Here is a 14,752-nt window from a genome sequence, read left to right as displayed (position 1 = left end):
CAAAACCTTCTGGTTGCATCATATACAACTCTTCTTTAATAAATCCATTAAGGAATGCAGTTTTGTTTATCCATTTGCCAAATTTCATAAAATGCGGCAATTACTAACATGATTCGGACAGACTCAAGCATAGATACGAGTGAGAAGCTCTCATCGTAGTCAACACCTTGAACTTGTCGAAAACCTTTTGCGACAATTCTAGCTTTGTAGATAGTAACACTACTATCAGCGTCCGTCTTCCTCTTGAAGATCCATTTATTCTCAATTGCTTGCTGATCATCGGGCAAGTCAACCAAAGTCCAAACTGTGTTCTCATACATGGATCATATCTCAGATTTCATGGCCTCAAACCATTTCGCGGAATCTGGGCTCATCATCGCTTCCTCATAGTTCGTAGGTTTGTCATGGTCAAGTAACATGACCTCCAGAACAGGATTACCGTACCACTCTGGTGCGGATCTCACTCTGGTTTACCTACGAGATTCGGTAGTAACTTGATCTGAAGTTACATGATCATCATCATTAGCTTCCTCACTAATTGGTGTAGTAGTCACAAGAACAGATTTTTGTGATGAACTACTTTCCAATAAGTGAGAAGGTACAATTACCTTATCAAGTTTTCTACTTTCCTCCCACTCACTTCCTTCGAGAGAAACTCCTTCTCTGGAAAGGATCCATTCTTAGCAACGAATGTCTTGCCTTCGAATCTGTGATAGAAGGTGTACCCAACAGTTTCCTTTGGGTATCCTATGAAGACATATTTCTCCGATTTGGTTTTGAGCATATCAGGATGAAACCTTTTCATATAAGCATCACAATCCCAAATTTTAAGAAACGACAACTTTGGTTTCTTGCCAAACCACAGTTCAGATTGTGTCGTCTCAACGGACTTAGATGGTGCCCTTTTAAACGTGAATGCAGCTGTCTTTAATGCATAACCCCAAAACGATAGTGGTAAATCGGTAAGAAACATCATAGGTCACACCATATCTAATAAAGTACGGTTATGATGTTCGGACACACCATTACATTGTGGTGTTCCAGGTGGCGTGAGTAGTGAAACTATTTCACATTGTTTTTAACTGAAGGCCAAACTCGTAACTCAAATACTCTTCTCTATGATCAGATCGTAGAAACTTTATTTTCTTGTTACGATGATTTTTCACTTCACTCTGAAATTCTTTGAACTTTTCAAATGTTTCAGACTTATGTTTCATCAAGTAGATATACTCATATCTGCTCAAATCATCTGTGAAGATCAGAAAATAATGATACCTGTCGCGAGCCTCAATATTCATCGGACCACATACATCAGTATGTATGATTTCCAACAAATCTGTTGCTCGCTCCATTGTTCCGAAAAACAGAGTCTTAGTCATCTTGCCCATGAGGCATGGTTCACAAGTATCAACTGATTCATAATCAAGTGATTCCAAAAGCCCATCAGCATGGAGTTTCTTCATGCGCTTTACACCAATATGACCTAAACGGCAGTGCCACAAATAAGTTTGCACTATCATTATTAACTTTGCATATTTTGGTTTCAATATTATGTTTATGTGCATCACTACGATCGAGATCCAACGAACTATTTTCATTGGGTGTGTAACCATATAAGGTTTTATTCATGTAAACAGAACAACAATTTATTCTCTTACTTAAATGAATAACCGTATTACAATAAACATGATCAAATCATATTCATGCTCAACGCAAACACCAAATAACACTTATTTAGGTTCAACACTAATCCCGAAAGTATAGGGAGTGTGCGATGATGATCATATCAATTTTGGAACCACTTCCAACACACATCGTTACTTCACCCTTGACTAGTCTCTGTTTATTCTGCAACTCCCGTTTCGAGTTACTAATCTTAGCAACTGAACTAGTATCAAATACTGAGGGGTTGCTATAAACACTAGTAAAGTACACATCAATAACATGTATATCAAATATACTTATGTTCACTTTGCCATCCTTTTTATCCGCCAATCACTTGGGGTAGTTCTGCTTCCAGTGACCAGTCCCTTTGCAGTAGAAGCACTTAGTCTCAGTCTTAGGATCAGACTTGGGCTTCTTCACTTGAGCAGCAACTTGCTTGCCGTTCTTCTTGAAGTTCCCCTTCTTCCCTTTGCCCTTTTCTTGAAACTAGTGGTCTTGTCAACCATCAACACTTGATGTTTTTCTTGATTTCTACCTTCGTTGATTTCAGCATCACGAAGAGCTTGGGAGTTGTTTCCGTTATCACTTGCATATTATAGTTCATCACGAAGTTCTACTAACTTGGTGATGGTGACTAGAGAATTCTGTCAATCACTATCTTATCTGGAAGATTAACTCCCACTTGATTCAAGCGATTGTAGTACCCAGACAATCTGAGCACATGCTCACTAGTTGAGCGATTCTCCTCCATCTTTTAGCTATAGAACTTGTTGGAGACTTCATATCTCTCAACTCGGGTATTTGCTTGAAATATTAACTTCAACTCCTGGAACATCTCATATGGTCCATGACGTTCAAAACGTCTTTGAAGTCCCGATTCTAAGCCATTAAGCATGATGCACTAAACTATCAAGTAGTCATCATATTGAGCTAGCCAAACGTTCATAACGTCTGCATCTGCTCCTGCAATAGGTCTGTCACCTAGTGGTGCATCAAGGACATAATTCTTCTGTGCAGCAATGAGGATAAACCTCAGATCACGGATCCAATCCGCATCATTGCTACTAACATCTTTCAACACAATTTTCTCTAGGAACATATCAAAATAAACACAGGGAAGCAACAACGCGAGCTAACATAATTTGCAAAATACTACCAGGACTAAGTTCATGATAAATTTAAGTTCAATTTAATCATATTACTTAAGAACTCCCACTTAGATAGACATCCCTCTAATCCTCTAAGTGATCACGTGATCCAAATCAACTAAACCATGTCCGATCATCACGTGAGATGGAGTAGTTTCATTGGTGAACATAACTATGTTGATCATATCTACTATATGATTCACGCTCGACCTTTCGGTCTCCATGTTCCGAGGCCATATCTGTATATGCTTGGCTCGTCAAGTATAACCTGAGTATTCCGCGTGTGCAACTGTTTTGCACCCGTTGTATTTGAACGTAGAGCCTATCACACCCGATCATCACGTGGTGTCTCAGCACGAAGAACTTTCGCAACAGTGCATACTCAGGGAGAACACTTCTTGATAATTAGTGAGAGATCATCTTATAATGCTACCGTCAATCAAAGCAAGATAAGATGCATAAAAGATAAACATCACATGCAATCAATATAAGTGATATGATATGGCCATCATCATCTTGTGCTTGTGATCTCCATCTTCGAAGCACCGTCGTGATCACCATCGTCACCGGCGCGACACCTTGATCTCCATCGTAGCATCGTTGTCGTCTCGCCAATCTTATGCTTCCACGACTATCGCTACCGCTTAGTGATAAAGTAAAGCATTACAGCGCGATTGCATTGCATACAATAAAGCGACAACCATATGGCTCCTGCCAGTTGCCGATAACTCGGTTACAAAACATGATCATCTCATACAATAAAATTTAGCATCATGTCTTGACCATATCACATCACAACATGCCCTGCAAAAACAAGTTAGACGTCCTCTACTTTGTTGTTGCAAGTTTTACGTGGCTGCTACGGGCTTAAGCAAGAACCAATCTTACCTACGCATCAAAACCACAACGATAGTTTGTCAAGTTGGTGCTGTTTTGACCTTCGCAAGGACCGGGCGTAGCCACACTCAGTTCAACTAAAGTTGGAGAAACTGTCACCCGCTAGTCTCCTTTGTGCAAAGCACGTCGGGAGAACCGGTCTCGCGTAAGCGTACGCGTAATATCGGCCCGGGCCGCTTCATCCAACAATACCGCCAAACCAAAGTATGACATGCTGGTAAGCAGTATGACTTATATCGCCCACAACTCACTTGTGTTCTACTCGTGCATATAACATCAACACATAAAACCTAGGCTCTGATACCACTGTTGGGGAACGTAGTAATTTCAAAAATTTCCTACGCGCACGCAAGATCATGGTGATGCATAGCAACGAGGGAAGAGTGTGATCTACATACCCTTGTAGACCGACAACTGAAGCGTTTTGGTTGATGTAGTCGTACGTCTCCACGGCCCGACCGATCAAGCACCGAAACTACGGCACCTCCGAGTTCTAGCACACGTTCAGCTCGATGACGATCCTCGGACTCCGATCCAGCAAAGTGTCGGGGAAGAGTTCTGTCAGCACGACGGCGTGGTGACGATCTTGATGTACTAATGTCGCAGCGCTTCGCCTAAGCACCGCTACAATATTATCGAGGACTAAGGTGGAAGGGGGCACCGCACACGGCTAAGAATATGATCACGTGGATCAACTTGTGTGTCTATGGGGTGCCCCCTACCCCCGTATATAAAGGAGTGGAGGAGGGGAGGGCCGGCCCTCTCTATGGCGCGCCCTAGGGGAGTCCTACTCCCACCGGGAGTAGGATTCCCCCTTTCCTAGTCCAACTAGGAGTCCTTCCATGTAGTAGGAGTAGGAGACAAGGAAGGGGAAGGGAGAAGGGAAGGAAGGAGGGGGCGCAGCCCCTCCCCCTAGTCCAATTCGGACTAGGCCTTGGGGGGGCGCGCGGCCTGCCCTAGGCAGCCCCTCTCTCTTTCCCGTATGGCCCAATAAGGCCCAATACTTCTCCCGGCGAATTCCCGTAACTCTCCGGTACTCCGAAAAATACCCGAATCACGCGGAACCTTTCTGAAGTCCGAATATAGTCGTCCAATATATCGATCTTTACGTCTCGACCATTTCGAGACTCCTCGTCATGTCCCCGATCTCATCCGGGACTCCGAACTCCTTCGGTACATCAAAACTCATAAACTCATAATATAACTGTCATCGAAACCTTAAGCGTGCGGACCCTACGGGTTCGAGAACAATGTAGACATGACCGAGACACGTCTCCGGTCAATAACCAATAGCGGAACCTGGATGCTCATATTGGCTCCTACATATTCTACGAAGATCTTTATCGGTCAGACCGCATAACAACATACGTTGTTCCCTTTGTCATCGGTATGTTACTTGCCCGAGATTCGATCGTTGGTATCCAATACCTAGTTCAATCTCATTACCGGCAAGTCTCTTTACTCGTTCCGTAATACATCATCTCGCAACTAACTCATTAGTTGCAATGCTTGCAAGGCTTAAGTGATGTGCATTACCGAGAGGGCCCAGAGATACCTCTCCGACAATCGGAGTGACAAATCCTAATCTCGAAATACGCCAACCCAACATGTACCTTCGGAGACACCTGTAGAGCTCCTTTATAATCACCCAGTTACGTTGTGACGTTTGGTAGCACACAAAGTGTTCCTCCGGCAAACGGGAGTTGCATAATCTCATAGTCATAGGAACATGTATAAGTCATGAAGAAAGCAATAGCAACATACTAAACGATCGGGTGCTAAGCTAATGGAATGGGTCATGTCAATCAGATCATTCATCTAATGATGTGATCCCGTTAATCAAATAACAACTCTTTGTCCATGGTTAGGAAACATAACCATCTTTGATTAACGAGCTAGTCAAGTAGAGGCATACTAGTGACACTCTGTTTGTCTATGTATTCACACATGTATTATGTTTCCGGTTAATACAATTCTAGCATGAATAATAAACATTTATCATGAAATAAGGAAATAAATAATAACTTTATTATTGCCTCTAGGGCATATTTCCTTCACTAGTTCCCTCCCAAAAAAATTTAGAACGCGGTGTGTCAAACTTTGCATGCACCCCCTCTGCAAGCAAAAAAAGGCCCATAGCAAACATAGGCAGGGAAGAGAGGCTTGAGTTCGTGAGAACTAGTCGGGCCGCTTTTGAAAGGAATTTACCTCTCCAAGGGCACACCCTACCCCTCACCTTAGCACATAGAGGTTCCCAGTCCTCTATCATTGGCCTTTTGGTGTCAACTGGAAGGCCTAGGTATGTCAGCGGGAATTTGCCCACCTTGCAGTTGAGCAGGTCAGCTATACGCCTACCCTCCTCCGGCTCAGCCCCCATCGTGAGCACCTCGCATTTATGGAAATTTATTTTGAGCCCCGACATGAGCTCAAAACAAATGAGAATCGCCTTGACCGACGCAATGCTGTGATGGTCTGGGCGAAACAGAAGCAGCGTGTCATCTGCATATTGCAGATGCGTCACTCCCCCTGGAATGAGGTGGCCTACCAACCCTTGGATATGGCAAGCTTCGGCTGCTTTCCGAAGCATTGTGGACAGAGCGTCCACAACAAAATTGAACAGGAGAGGGGACATCGGGTCCCCCTGCCTGAGACCGCATTTGTTCAGGGAAGAAATGCCCTATTTCTCCGTTCACCGAAACGGCAGTTTGGCCTCCCGACACCAACTGCATAATACGGTGTACCCAAACCGCGGAAAAACCCCTGCCGATAAGCACCTGCCGCAAGAAATCCCAATTCACACGGCCGTATGCTTTTTCGAAATCAAGTTTCAGCAACACTACCGCTTCCTTAGTGCGCTTAAGTTCGTGTACAATCTCTTGAAGGGCGAGCGGTCCCTCTAAAATGTTGCGGCCTCGGATGAAAGCAGATTGGTTGCGATTAATCGAGCGGTGTGCGATCAGTCCTAGTCTATTGGCGCATGCTTTTGCACAAATTTTAAAAGGCACGTTAATGAGCGCGATCGGTCGGAATTGTCTAATATTGTCTGCCCCTTGGACCTTCGGGATGAGCGTTAAGACACCGTAATTGAGGCGCGAAATGTCAACCATCCCCCGCATGAAACCGTTGCAAATCTCGAAGATAGGTCCCCTAAGGATAGGCCAAAAGCGCTTGAACATTGCCACCGGCCACCCGTCTGGGCCCGGCGTCGTGTCCACTTTCATACCGAGAAGAGCGGCGTCGATCTCTTCTGGCAGGAACGCGAGCCCCAGCGCGTTGTTCTCACGGTCCAACACACGCTGCGAGTCCTCCCAAATGTCCGCGCAGAGGCCCGCCCCCTGGGCCTCGCACGTGCCCATCAAACTGATGTAGAACTCGTATATGTGTCGGGAGATGTCCTCCTGTCGCAACAGAAGCCCCTGCTCTGATTGCAACCTTAGGATGGAACACTTCCGACGACGCCCGTTAGCATAAGCCTGGAAATACTTAGTGTTGGCGTCGCCCTTCAAAACCCACTTCAGACCACTTCGTCTGCGCCAGTATTCTTCCTCCGCGCGAAGTGAAGCTTCGACCTGACCCTCCAGATCATAACGGTGAGCCCATTCCTGCTCCAAAAAGGCCCTAGCATCGGCCATTGCATCTATCCTTGCGATTTCCGCAAGGATCGCGGCACATCGCTCTTTGTCACTCCTCCCTAGGTTTGCGCCCCATCCCTTGAGGCTAGCCCTGAGCCGACCGCCAGCCGCGTTCCAAAACTCCATCGGGCCCCTCTGGGGCCCTATCGAATTAACACACGTGCACCATTTCTCCTTGAAAATCTCCTCGAAGCCGGGAACTTTGAACCAGGCTGTTTCGAAGAAGAAGCGTGAGCTGCGCCGCATCCTCTCCTTCCCTGAGGAATAGACGAGCGGTACATGGTCAGAGCCTATGCGCGTCTCCGCGACCAATGTACAGAGAGGGAAGCCCATTTCCCACTCCGGCGACATGAACACCCTGTCCAGCACTAATCGCACCGGATCGAGTTGTTTGTTCGTCCAAGTGAACCTCACGCCCGACCTGGCCACCTCCCTTAGGGCCGCGGAAGCAATGGCGGAGTTAAACATGGCCACCCTTGGCCAGTTTATATTGCCGTTGTTCTTGTCAGCTCCCGATCGGATAAGGTTGAAATCTCCACCCACCAGAACAGGGAGCGCGGCAGTGGTCACCGTGGTGACTTTGGCCTGGAGTTCCGCCAAGAACTCCGCCGAACGAGAATGATCGGCCGGTCCATATACTTGTATGACCACTAGCTCGCGAAGCGAGGCCTGAATACGAAAATGTGTCGCGATAAAGAACGAACCTACGTCCCAGGCAATAATCTCGTACAGGGCTCGGCTCAAGCCCAGCAGCATGCCACCCGAGTGCCCTACAGCAGGTACATGCTGCCACTCGAAACGCTCCAAAGGGTCGATCACAAGCAATTCGTGGAAACGAAAATCCACCTTAATCGTCTCTTGGAGCCCTACGATATCTACGTCTTCTTTGCGCATGTATTATTTCAGTTGGGTGCGCCGTCCTACGTGGCCGAAACCGCGAATATTCCAGAACAAGGATCGCATCTAAATCACGCGATTCTGAAGCCGGACACCCCTGGAGGTGACCGCTTTTGCCACTCGCCTTGTCTTGCCCCTGCAAGGCATGGGAGAGGGGGCAACCCCTGTTGCCTGTCCCCCCTCTTCGGGCACAGAGATCACCGTGGAGTCCCCTCCCTTGGGAACCCGGGGTCTCTGCTCAGCACGCTCTGCAGCAGCAGCCGCGAGCGCAGCCTGCGCTAACTCCTTAGCGCGTACAAGCGAGATTAACTCTCTAGCCCCTCCTACATAGGTGGGATCCACACCGCTCGCATCTAACACCTCATGCAAATGATCGTCCGAGAAATCGTCAAGAACCGTAAACCGGGGGGGGGTGGATTACCTGAGATCTCCATGTTCTTCTGGGCTTGGAGGAGTTGCGCCCGCTGCAGCGACGGCATGTTGCCCTTGGCCCCCCTGGATCACGAGCTGGAGCGCACCGGCGCCGCTGGCACCATCTTGGTGCGCTTGGCCTTCGAGAGCATCACCGTCTTGGAGGCGTCCTGCAACAGTTGGTCCACTGGAGGAGGCGCCCTCGGGGCCGCCAGCGCCATGACTGACTGCCTTGGAGTGACAGGCGCCCCCAGCGTCTCCATCACGCGCACCGCCTCCACGCTGACCTTGCGCACCGCCGTCTTCTTCATGGGCTTCACCGAGCCGCTAAGGGTGGAGCCGCGGCCACCAGAAGCAGGAGACCCAGCCGGGCGGGGGCGCGAGGGAGCAGGGGAGAGGCCGTGCGGGGACAGACCTCCACCCGCACCCGCGGCCGCCATGGGGGGAGAGGGGACCGACCCCATGTTGGAGCCATATTGGTTGGGGATCGAGATCATGATCCCAACCGATCCCCCTGCCTCAGCCGCCCTCGCCGTCATTGCCCCATCCACCTGAGCAACAGGGCCCGCCGCGGAGATCCCAAGCTTATCCCATGCCGTCGTGTCGATGGAGTCGTCCTCCTCCATGCTCGCATCCTGCTCGTGATCCTTGTCCTTTTGCTTGTCCTTGTCCTGCTCATCGGGCCCGCGGCCACTGGAAGGAGGCGGAGGAGGTGGGAGGGCAGGGGCTGCCGGGCGGGACTCCAGCTCCGGCTTGAGCTTGATGTTGTACCCTTCTCCGTTGAACCAGATCTGCACGGAGCCCCTGAGCTTGGCCGGCACACGACATGCGAACCGCATGCGCACCGGGCCGGAGCGAATCAGGGACAGATCATCCACCACGAGGGGCCGCCCGATCATGGTCGTGGCCGCCATCAGGCGCTCCGCGCGCCGCTGCTTCGGGGGGATGCCCCACATCTTGACCCACACCTCCGGCATCGACAGCGCCTTGGGCTCGGCGAGGACCGCATCGCGAATGTTCGCCGTGATGTTGTTGATGGGGAGAAACAGCTTGCCGCTGCGCGTCGCCATCCTCAGCAAGGCCGGATCTGGGAACGCCACCGAGTAGCAGTCCACGTCGAACGGAACCACCTGCCAATCCCACTCCCCCTCGAAGAGGTGGGGGAGCTCTGCCTCTAGGATTTCCTTCGACAGGACGTCGGCCGACACCAGTGCCGCGTTGACCCCCAACAGATCCGACGCCCCCGCGTCCGCCTCCTCTGGGTACGACAAGCAGAAGAAGCCCCCCCCCCCCCCCCGCGCGCGCGAAGGCGTGGCCCATGGTCTGGAGCACCAACTGCTTGCCACGCGTGGGGCAGTACGCCGACGCATGACCCTCCGTGCTGCAGAGCACGCACAGTTGCTGGAAGGCGCACTCGTTCTGGTAGTGGCCCGTGCGCCCGCATCGGAAGCACTCCAGCCCCGCCGACTCCTCGACGGGGATTGGCTCCGCAACCGTACCTTTGGAGGAGGAGGGCTTGGAGGCCCCCTTCATCGCCAGCTTGTGCTTCTTCATCTTCGGCTTGTTGAATGGGTCACCCACGCGGTCGCCGTAATGGGGATGGAGCGATTCCTTGCGCTTGAGCTCCAGCCCCTTCTTCTTGTATTCCTCCTTCCTTTTATTCTTGCGCTCCTGCTCCTTGAGCCACCAGGCAGGGGGAGGCCCCCAGCCGCCCTCCTCACCGGCGCGCTCCACCGCCCGCACCTTAGCTTGCTCGCGCAGATCTCGCTCACGCCGCCGTTCCTCCTCCGGATCCGGCTCCGCCCGCTTGTCCGCCCGCCGGTTTGCCTTGGATCCCATGGAGACGACCTCCGCAAAGGAGCGATCAAGGGGTGGAGGAGGGGGAAGTGGGGAGAGGGAGCGGGCGACACGACCGAAACGCCGCACCTCTGCGGGAGTGGCTGGAAACCCTAGAGCGCAGTCAGTGGCGCCCCGGCGGATCCAGAGCCACTTAAGTACTGGCCGCGCCATGGCAGGGACGGGCCTGGGCCGCACTGGACAGCCCACGACCGCCCGCGTCTCTTCCGCAACTGCCCCACCCTCCTGGGCTACATACGGCACGGATGGGCCCGACCGGCCCGGAACCAAGGCCCGGTCCACCAGCCCAGCCTCTCCAACCTCGCCAACCCTAGGCCAGGTCTCGAGTGGCTCCGCTGCCGCCCTCGGCCCCGCGACCGGCGCTTCCCCACGCGGTGAATCCGCCGTCAGGGTCAGCCCCGCGACCGACAAGGATGCGGCCGCCGGCACCACGGCCGGCACGACCTCGTCGTCCCTTCGCGCCGTGCGGGCACGCGGTGCCTCCGCCGCACGCAATGTCGGCGCCCGTCTCGACACCCCTGGTCTGCGGGCGCCCCGACCGCCTGGCGCGAAAGCACCGCGTCGCCTAGCTTTGAGAGAGCCCCCAAGCTCCTCCGCCAAGGCAACGAACTCACCAAACGCCGGCCTCGACCCTGCACCACGCCGACCAGCGGAATCGCCACTGCCATCAGACTCCTCCACCTCCGAGACCTCGTCGTCACTTACCTCAGACAGCGCCCAGAACCGGCTCCCCTCCCAGCGCGGAGACGCCCCCGCGCCCAGAGCCACCGCCGGGACCTCGCGCGCCGGCCGCCCCGACGACCTCACCTCCGACCAGCCCTCCGACTCACCTGACACACTGGGGCGAGGCGCGTCGCCCGCCCCGTAGCCTCCCGAGTCGCCAGACCGTACAGGAGCCGTTGGAGCCATCCCCACAGTACCAATTTCACCTACATCAATTTCATGCATATAACCCATGTCTGATCATACCACAGAGAAAGAGAGTACGACCAGCTAGTCCAGGCTGCAGCAGGGTACCAACTAGCATGGTCAATCTATCCAATTAACACTACTACTCTTAGATTAACACACAGCATAATGCATACTCTACATTATTTATTCAGTCATCCTCATGAGCAGATGCTAGCTCAACTGATTAATCGCCTACTGCTGCCCTGCTTCCCAGTCCTGCTCCTCACCACCCAAGAGGGCCAGGAAGACGGCGATGATGTCTCCCAACCCATGGAACTCCGGAGCGGAGACCAATCAGAATCAAGACACCCTTTCGTCTCCGACAAGATACGGTATACGGAACTCTTTCCGATTCGGACCCAATCCGAAGCGTTCCATCTATATATGTCTGTTTCCGGCGCACAAGCTTATATGCGATTCAGTAGGATAGGAGGTACAGTTAACCATCATTGATCCCGGCCCTCGATGGCGTCAATCTCGTCGTGGTCTGACCTCCCGCAAGATCTCCTGCGTCTCGTCATCGCCAGAGTCGCTTTGCCGGTTGACCGCGCCCGTTTCCGAGCGGTGTGCCGTTCCTGGCGCTCGGTCCCCTCTCCACGCCGGACGCCATGGCTCGTAGCTCCAGATGGATTTTTGATGCGCTTTGAAGACGACCCCTGCAGGCTCGTTGCTTTCCCCGACAACTGCCGCTGCATCGGCTCCACCGATAGCTGGCTCGTCATGGACTTGACCGACTCCAATACACGCACTCATACCTACACGTTGGAGAACTTCTTCTCTAAGACGACCGTGCCGTTCCCCGAGCTAGACACGGTCATCGGCAATGTTTCCAAGCCGTTCGAGGTTCGCAAGGTGCTCATGCGGTCGCCACCCGAGGGCCTCGTCGCTGTCAGGACCAACAAGTATAGTTACCCCATCATCTTGGTCCAGCCAGGGAAGGGTTTGTGGCTACCTCAGCCAAGGACAGCTCCCTATACGCGTCTCATCGACATCGCTTTTCTCCATGACAGACTCTATGGGCTCACGCGGGACGAGGATCTCTTCTCCTTCCACATCGCCTTTGATGGCAAGGGCGCACCCACCGTTACCGGTATGGAGTGCATCGTCAAGCACTCTACGGTTGATCATGATCATCATGAGCATGGCTTGGAACAACCGAGAAAGAGCACCGGCGACAACATAGAATATAACGGCATGCGCTACGACGATGATGAGGATGGTGTCGTCATGACAATCTGGTACTTGGTCGAATCACGTGCACGTGGGAAGTTGCTTATGGTGAGACGCCAAATCAAAGGGCCTCAACTTGCTACCCGCTTCACTTGCAAGGTGGAGGTTTTCGAGGCAGACGCAAGCACAAGCACCTGGGTGCCCGTGTCCGGTGGGCTAGACGGCCATGCACTTTTCGTCAGCAAGCGTTTCAGCAGATCGGTATTTGCAGGTGGTGACGTGGCTGAGGATACTATTTATTTTATGGAGACAGGAGAAGCGTATAACATGAGATCCAAGACTACAACCCCGCCCATCTTAATGGCCTCTACCCATGCCACGTGCCTCTTTCTTCCAGGTTCTTTAGATTATTATAAAAAGAAAAAGGAAAGTACCTACACGAATCTTCGTGTAGATCAATGACATAGAACTTAGATGTGCAATACAAGCATGAGAAAAAAAGGTTTTCATCTATCTATCTTTGTATCACGATGAATATTAATACAAGCATGAAAGTTATAAAAAAAATTCCTCCTTTTTTGCAATTTATTATATTGTCTTTGCTATAAATTGCATGCCATTGCGTTTCCACGTCGACTGCCGACTAGCTTGCTGGTGCTCTCCCAACCGTAGGATAACGAGCCATCATAGCGCTGGTCTTCACTTGTTGCTTTGACGCGTCCCCTTGTTATTTTTCTCTTCTTACATCGCTTATCACACTACCGGAAACTGGCCTTACCCCGACGGCCAAATCAATGCCGACGGCTGCCGTCGGCCTACTTTGCGCTATGCCGACAGCCACGTCTTGGCCGTCGGCGTATCTTGGCCGTCGGGCTACCACGAGCTAAGCCGACGGCACCCGTCGGCATACATATGTCGTCGGCCCAGCTGCGAACATGGCGACAGCAGCCGTCGGCATACCCAGGCCGTCGGCATACCCGTGGGCCCGGCGACCCCGCCCGTGACCAGCGGCTAACGTCGTCAAATCTATGCCGACGGCCTGGACGGCCGGCCGTCGGCATATATCGTCATGCCACGTCAAAGATTCGCGGCGCACCGTCCATGAGCTAAGCCGACGGCTGCCGTCGGCATACCTGCCACGTCAGCGATCCGCGGCACACCGCCCGCCGCCTAAAACCTGGCCGTCTCTATGCCGACGGCATAGCCGTCGGCATAGGTAGACTTTTTTTTTCATATGTATTTTTTAAGCTTTTTTGTGTATTATTATATAAACTAACATGTAGCATGTTAAATATAAACATACATATGAATATATATGTAGTTTGTATTTTTTTCATATATTATGAATATATATATATATGGTTTGTATTTTTTCGAGCACGTTAATAATGTGCGGTCATGTTCTTTTGAATATAGATCATTATATTTTATTAAAATCAAAAACAGCTATGCCGACAAAAGTTTTGTGGCGGTTGCAAACGCCCGACACCCGTCTCCAGAGTGTGACCCCCCTCACGTTCGCGGTGTGCCCCCCTCATGGACGGCGCCGGCACCTGGAGGGGGGAAACGGACGCGTCGGGTCTACACGGTGGATGTAGCTGTGGGTTTGGAAGTGTTGTGGTGGTTGCAAACGCCCGGCACGCGTGTCCGGGTGTGCCCCCCCTCACGGACGGCGCCGCCGCCGGCACCTGGAGTGGGGAAACGGACGCATCGGGTCTACACGGAGGGGATGTAGCTGTCGGTTTGGCCCGGATGTTGCTCCCAGGTGTCCCTCTGAGCTGACCTAACACAACCGGGTGGAGAGGTCCACTGTTCAAAGCCTGTCCGTGGAAAGTCAAAGGGCAAGATCTCGTGGTCAACCGCTCTAGGGTTAGGGAGGACAGGGGCCCTAGGGGGGTAGCAATGCCACCGGAGCGTCGCACCGGGCCCTCATACAGGCGGGTGGTGTGGTGGCATGTCCGAAGAGGCGGCACGCGTCTCCGGGGTTTGGCCCCCCTCACGGACGGCGCCACCGCTGGCACCTGGAGGGGGGAAACGGACGCATCGGGTCTACACGGAGGGGATCTTGCTGTGGGTCTGGCACGGATGTTGCTCCAAAGTGTTCCTATGGGCTGAACTAACACA

General features: G+C 52.0%; 1 protein-coding gene across 1 annotated transcript; it reads left to right on the top strand.

The window, feature by feature from the left end:
- The first annotated feature begins 11,923 nt into the window (after positions 1-11,923).
- Positions 11,924-13,090, top strand: LOC147967878 (uncharacterized). The gene has a single exon (XM_087523295.1). It carries the CDS (start codon positions 11,924-11,926, stop codon positions 13,088-13,090), a length of 1,167 nt encoding a protein of 388 aa, XP_087379421.1.
- The last annotated feature ends 1,662 nt before the right edge of the window (positions 13,091-14,752 follow it).

This window comes from Triticum urartu, chromosome 5A (genome assembly GCF_056163025.1).
Source record: "Triticum urartu cultivar PI428250 chromosome 5A, HENAU_Tu73, whole genome shotgun sequence".
In the NCBI taxonomy this organism is placed as follows: domain Eukaryota; kingdom Viridiplantae; phylum Streptophyta; class Magnoliopsida; order Poales; family Poaceae; genus Triticum; species Triticum urartu.
This window is presented reverse-complemented; position numbering and strand designations above follow the sequence as displayed.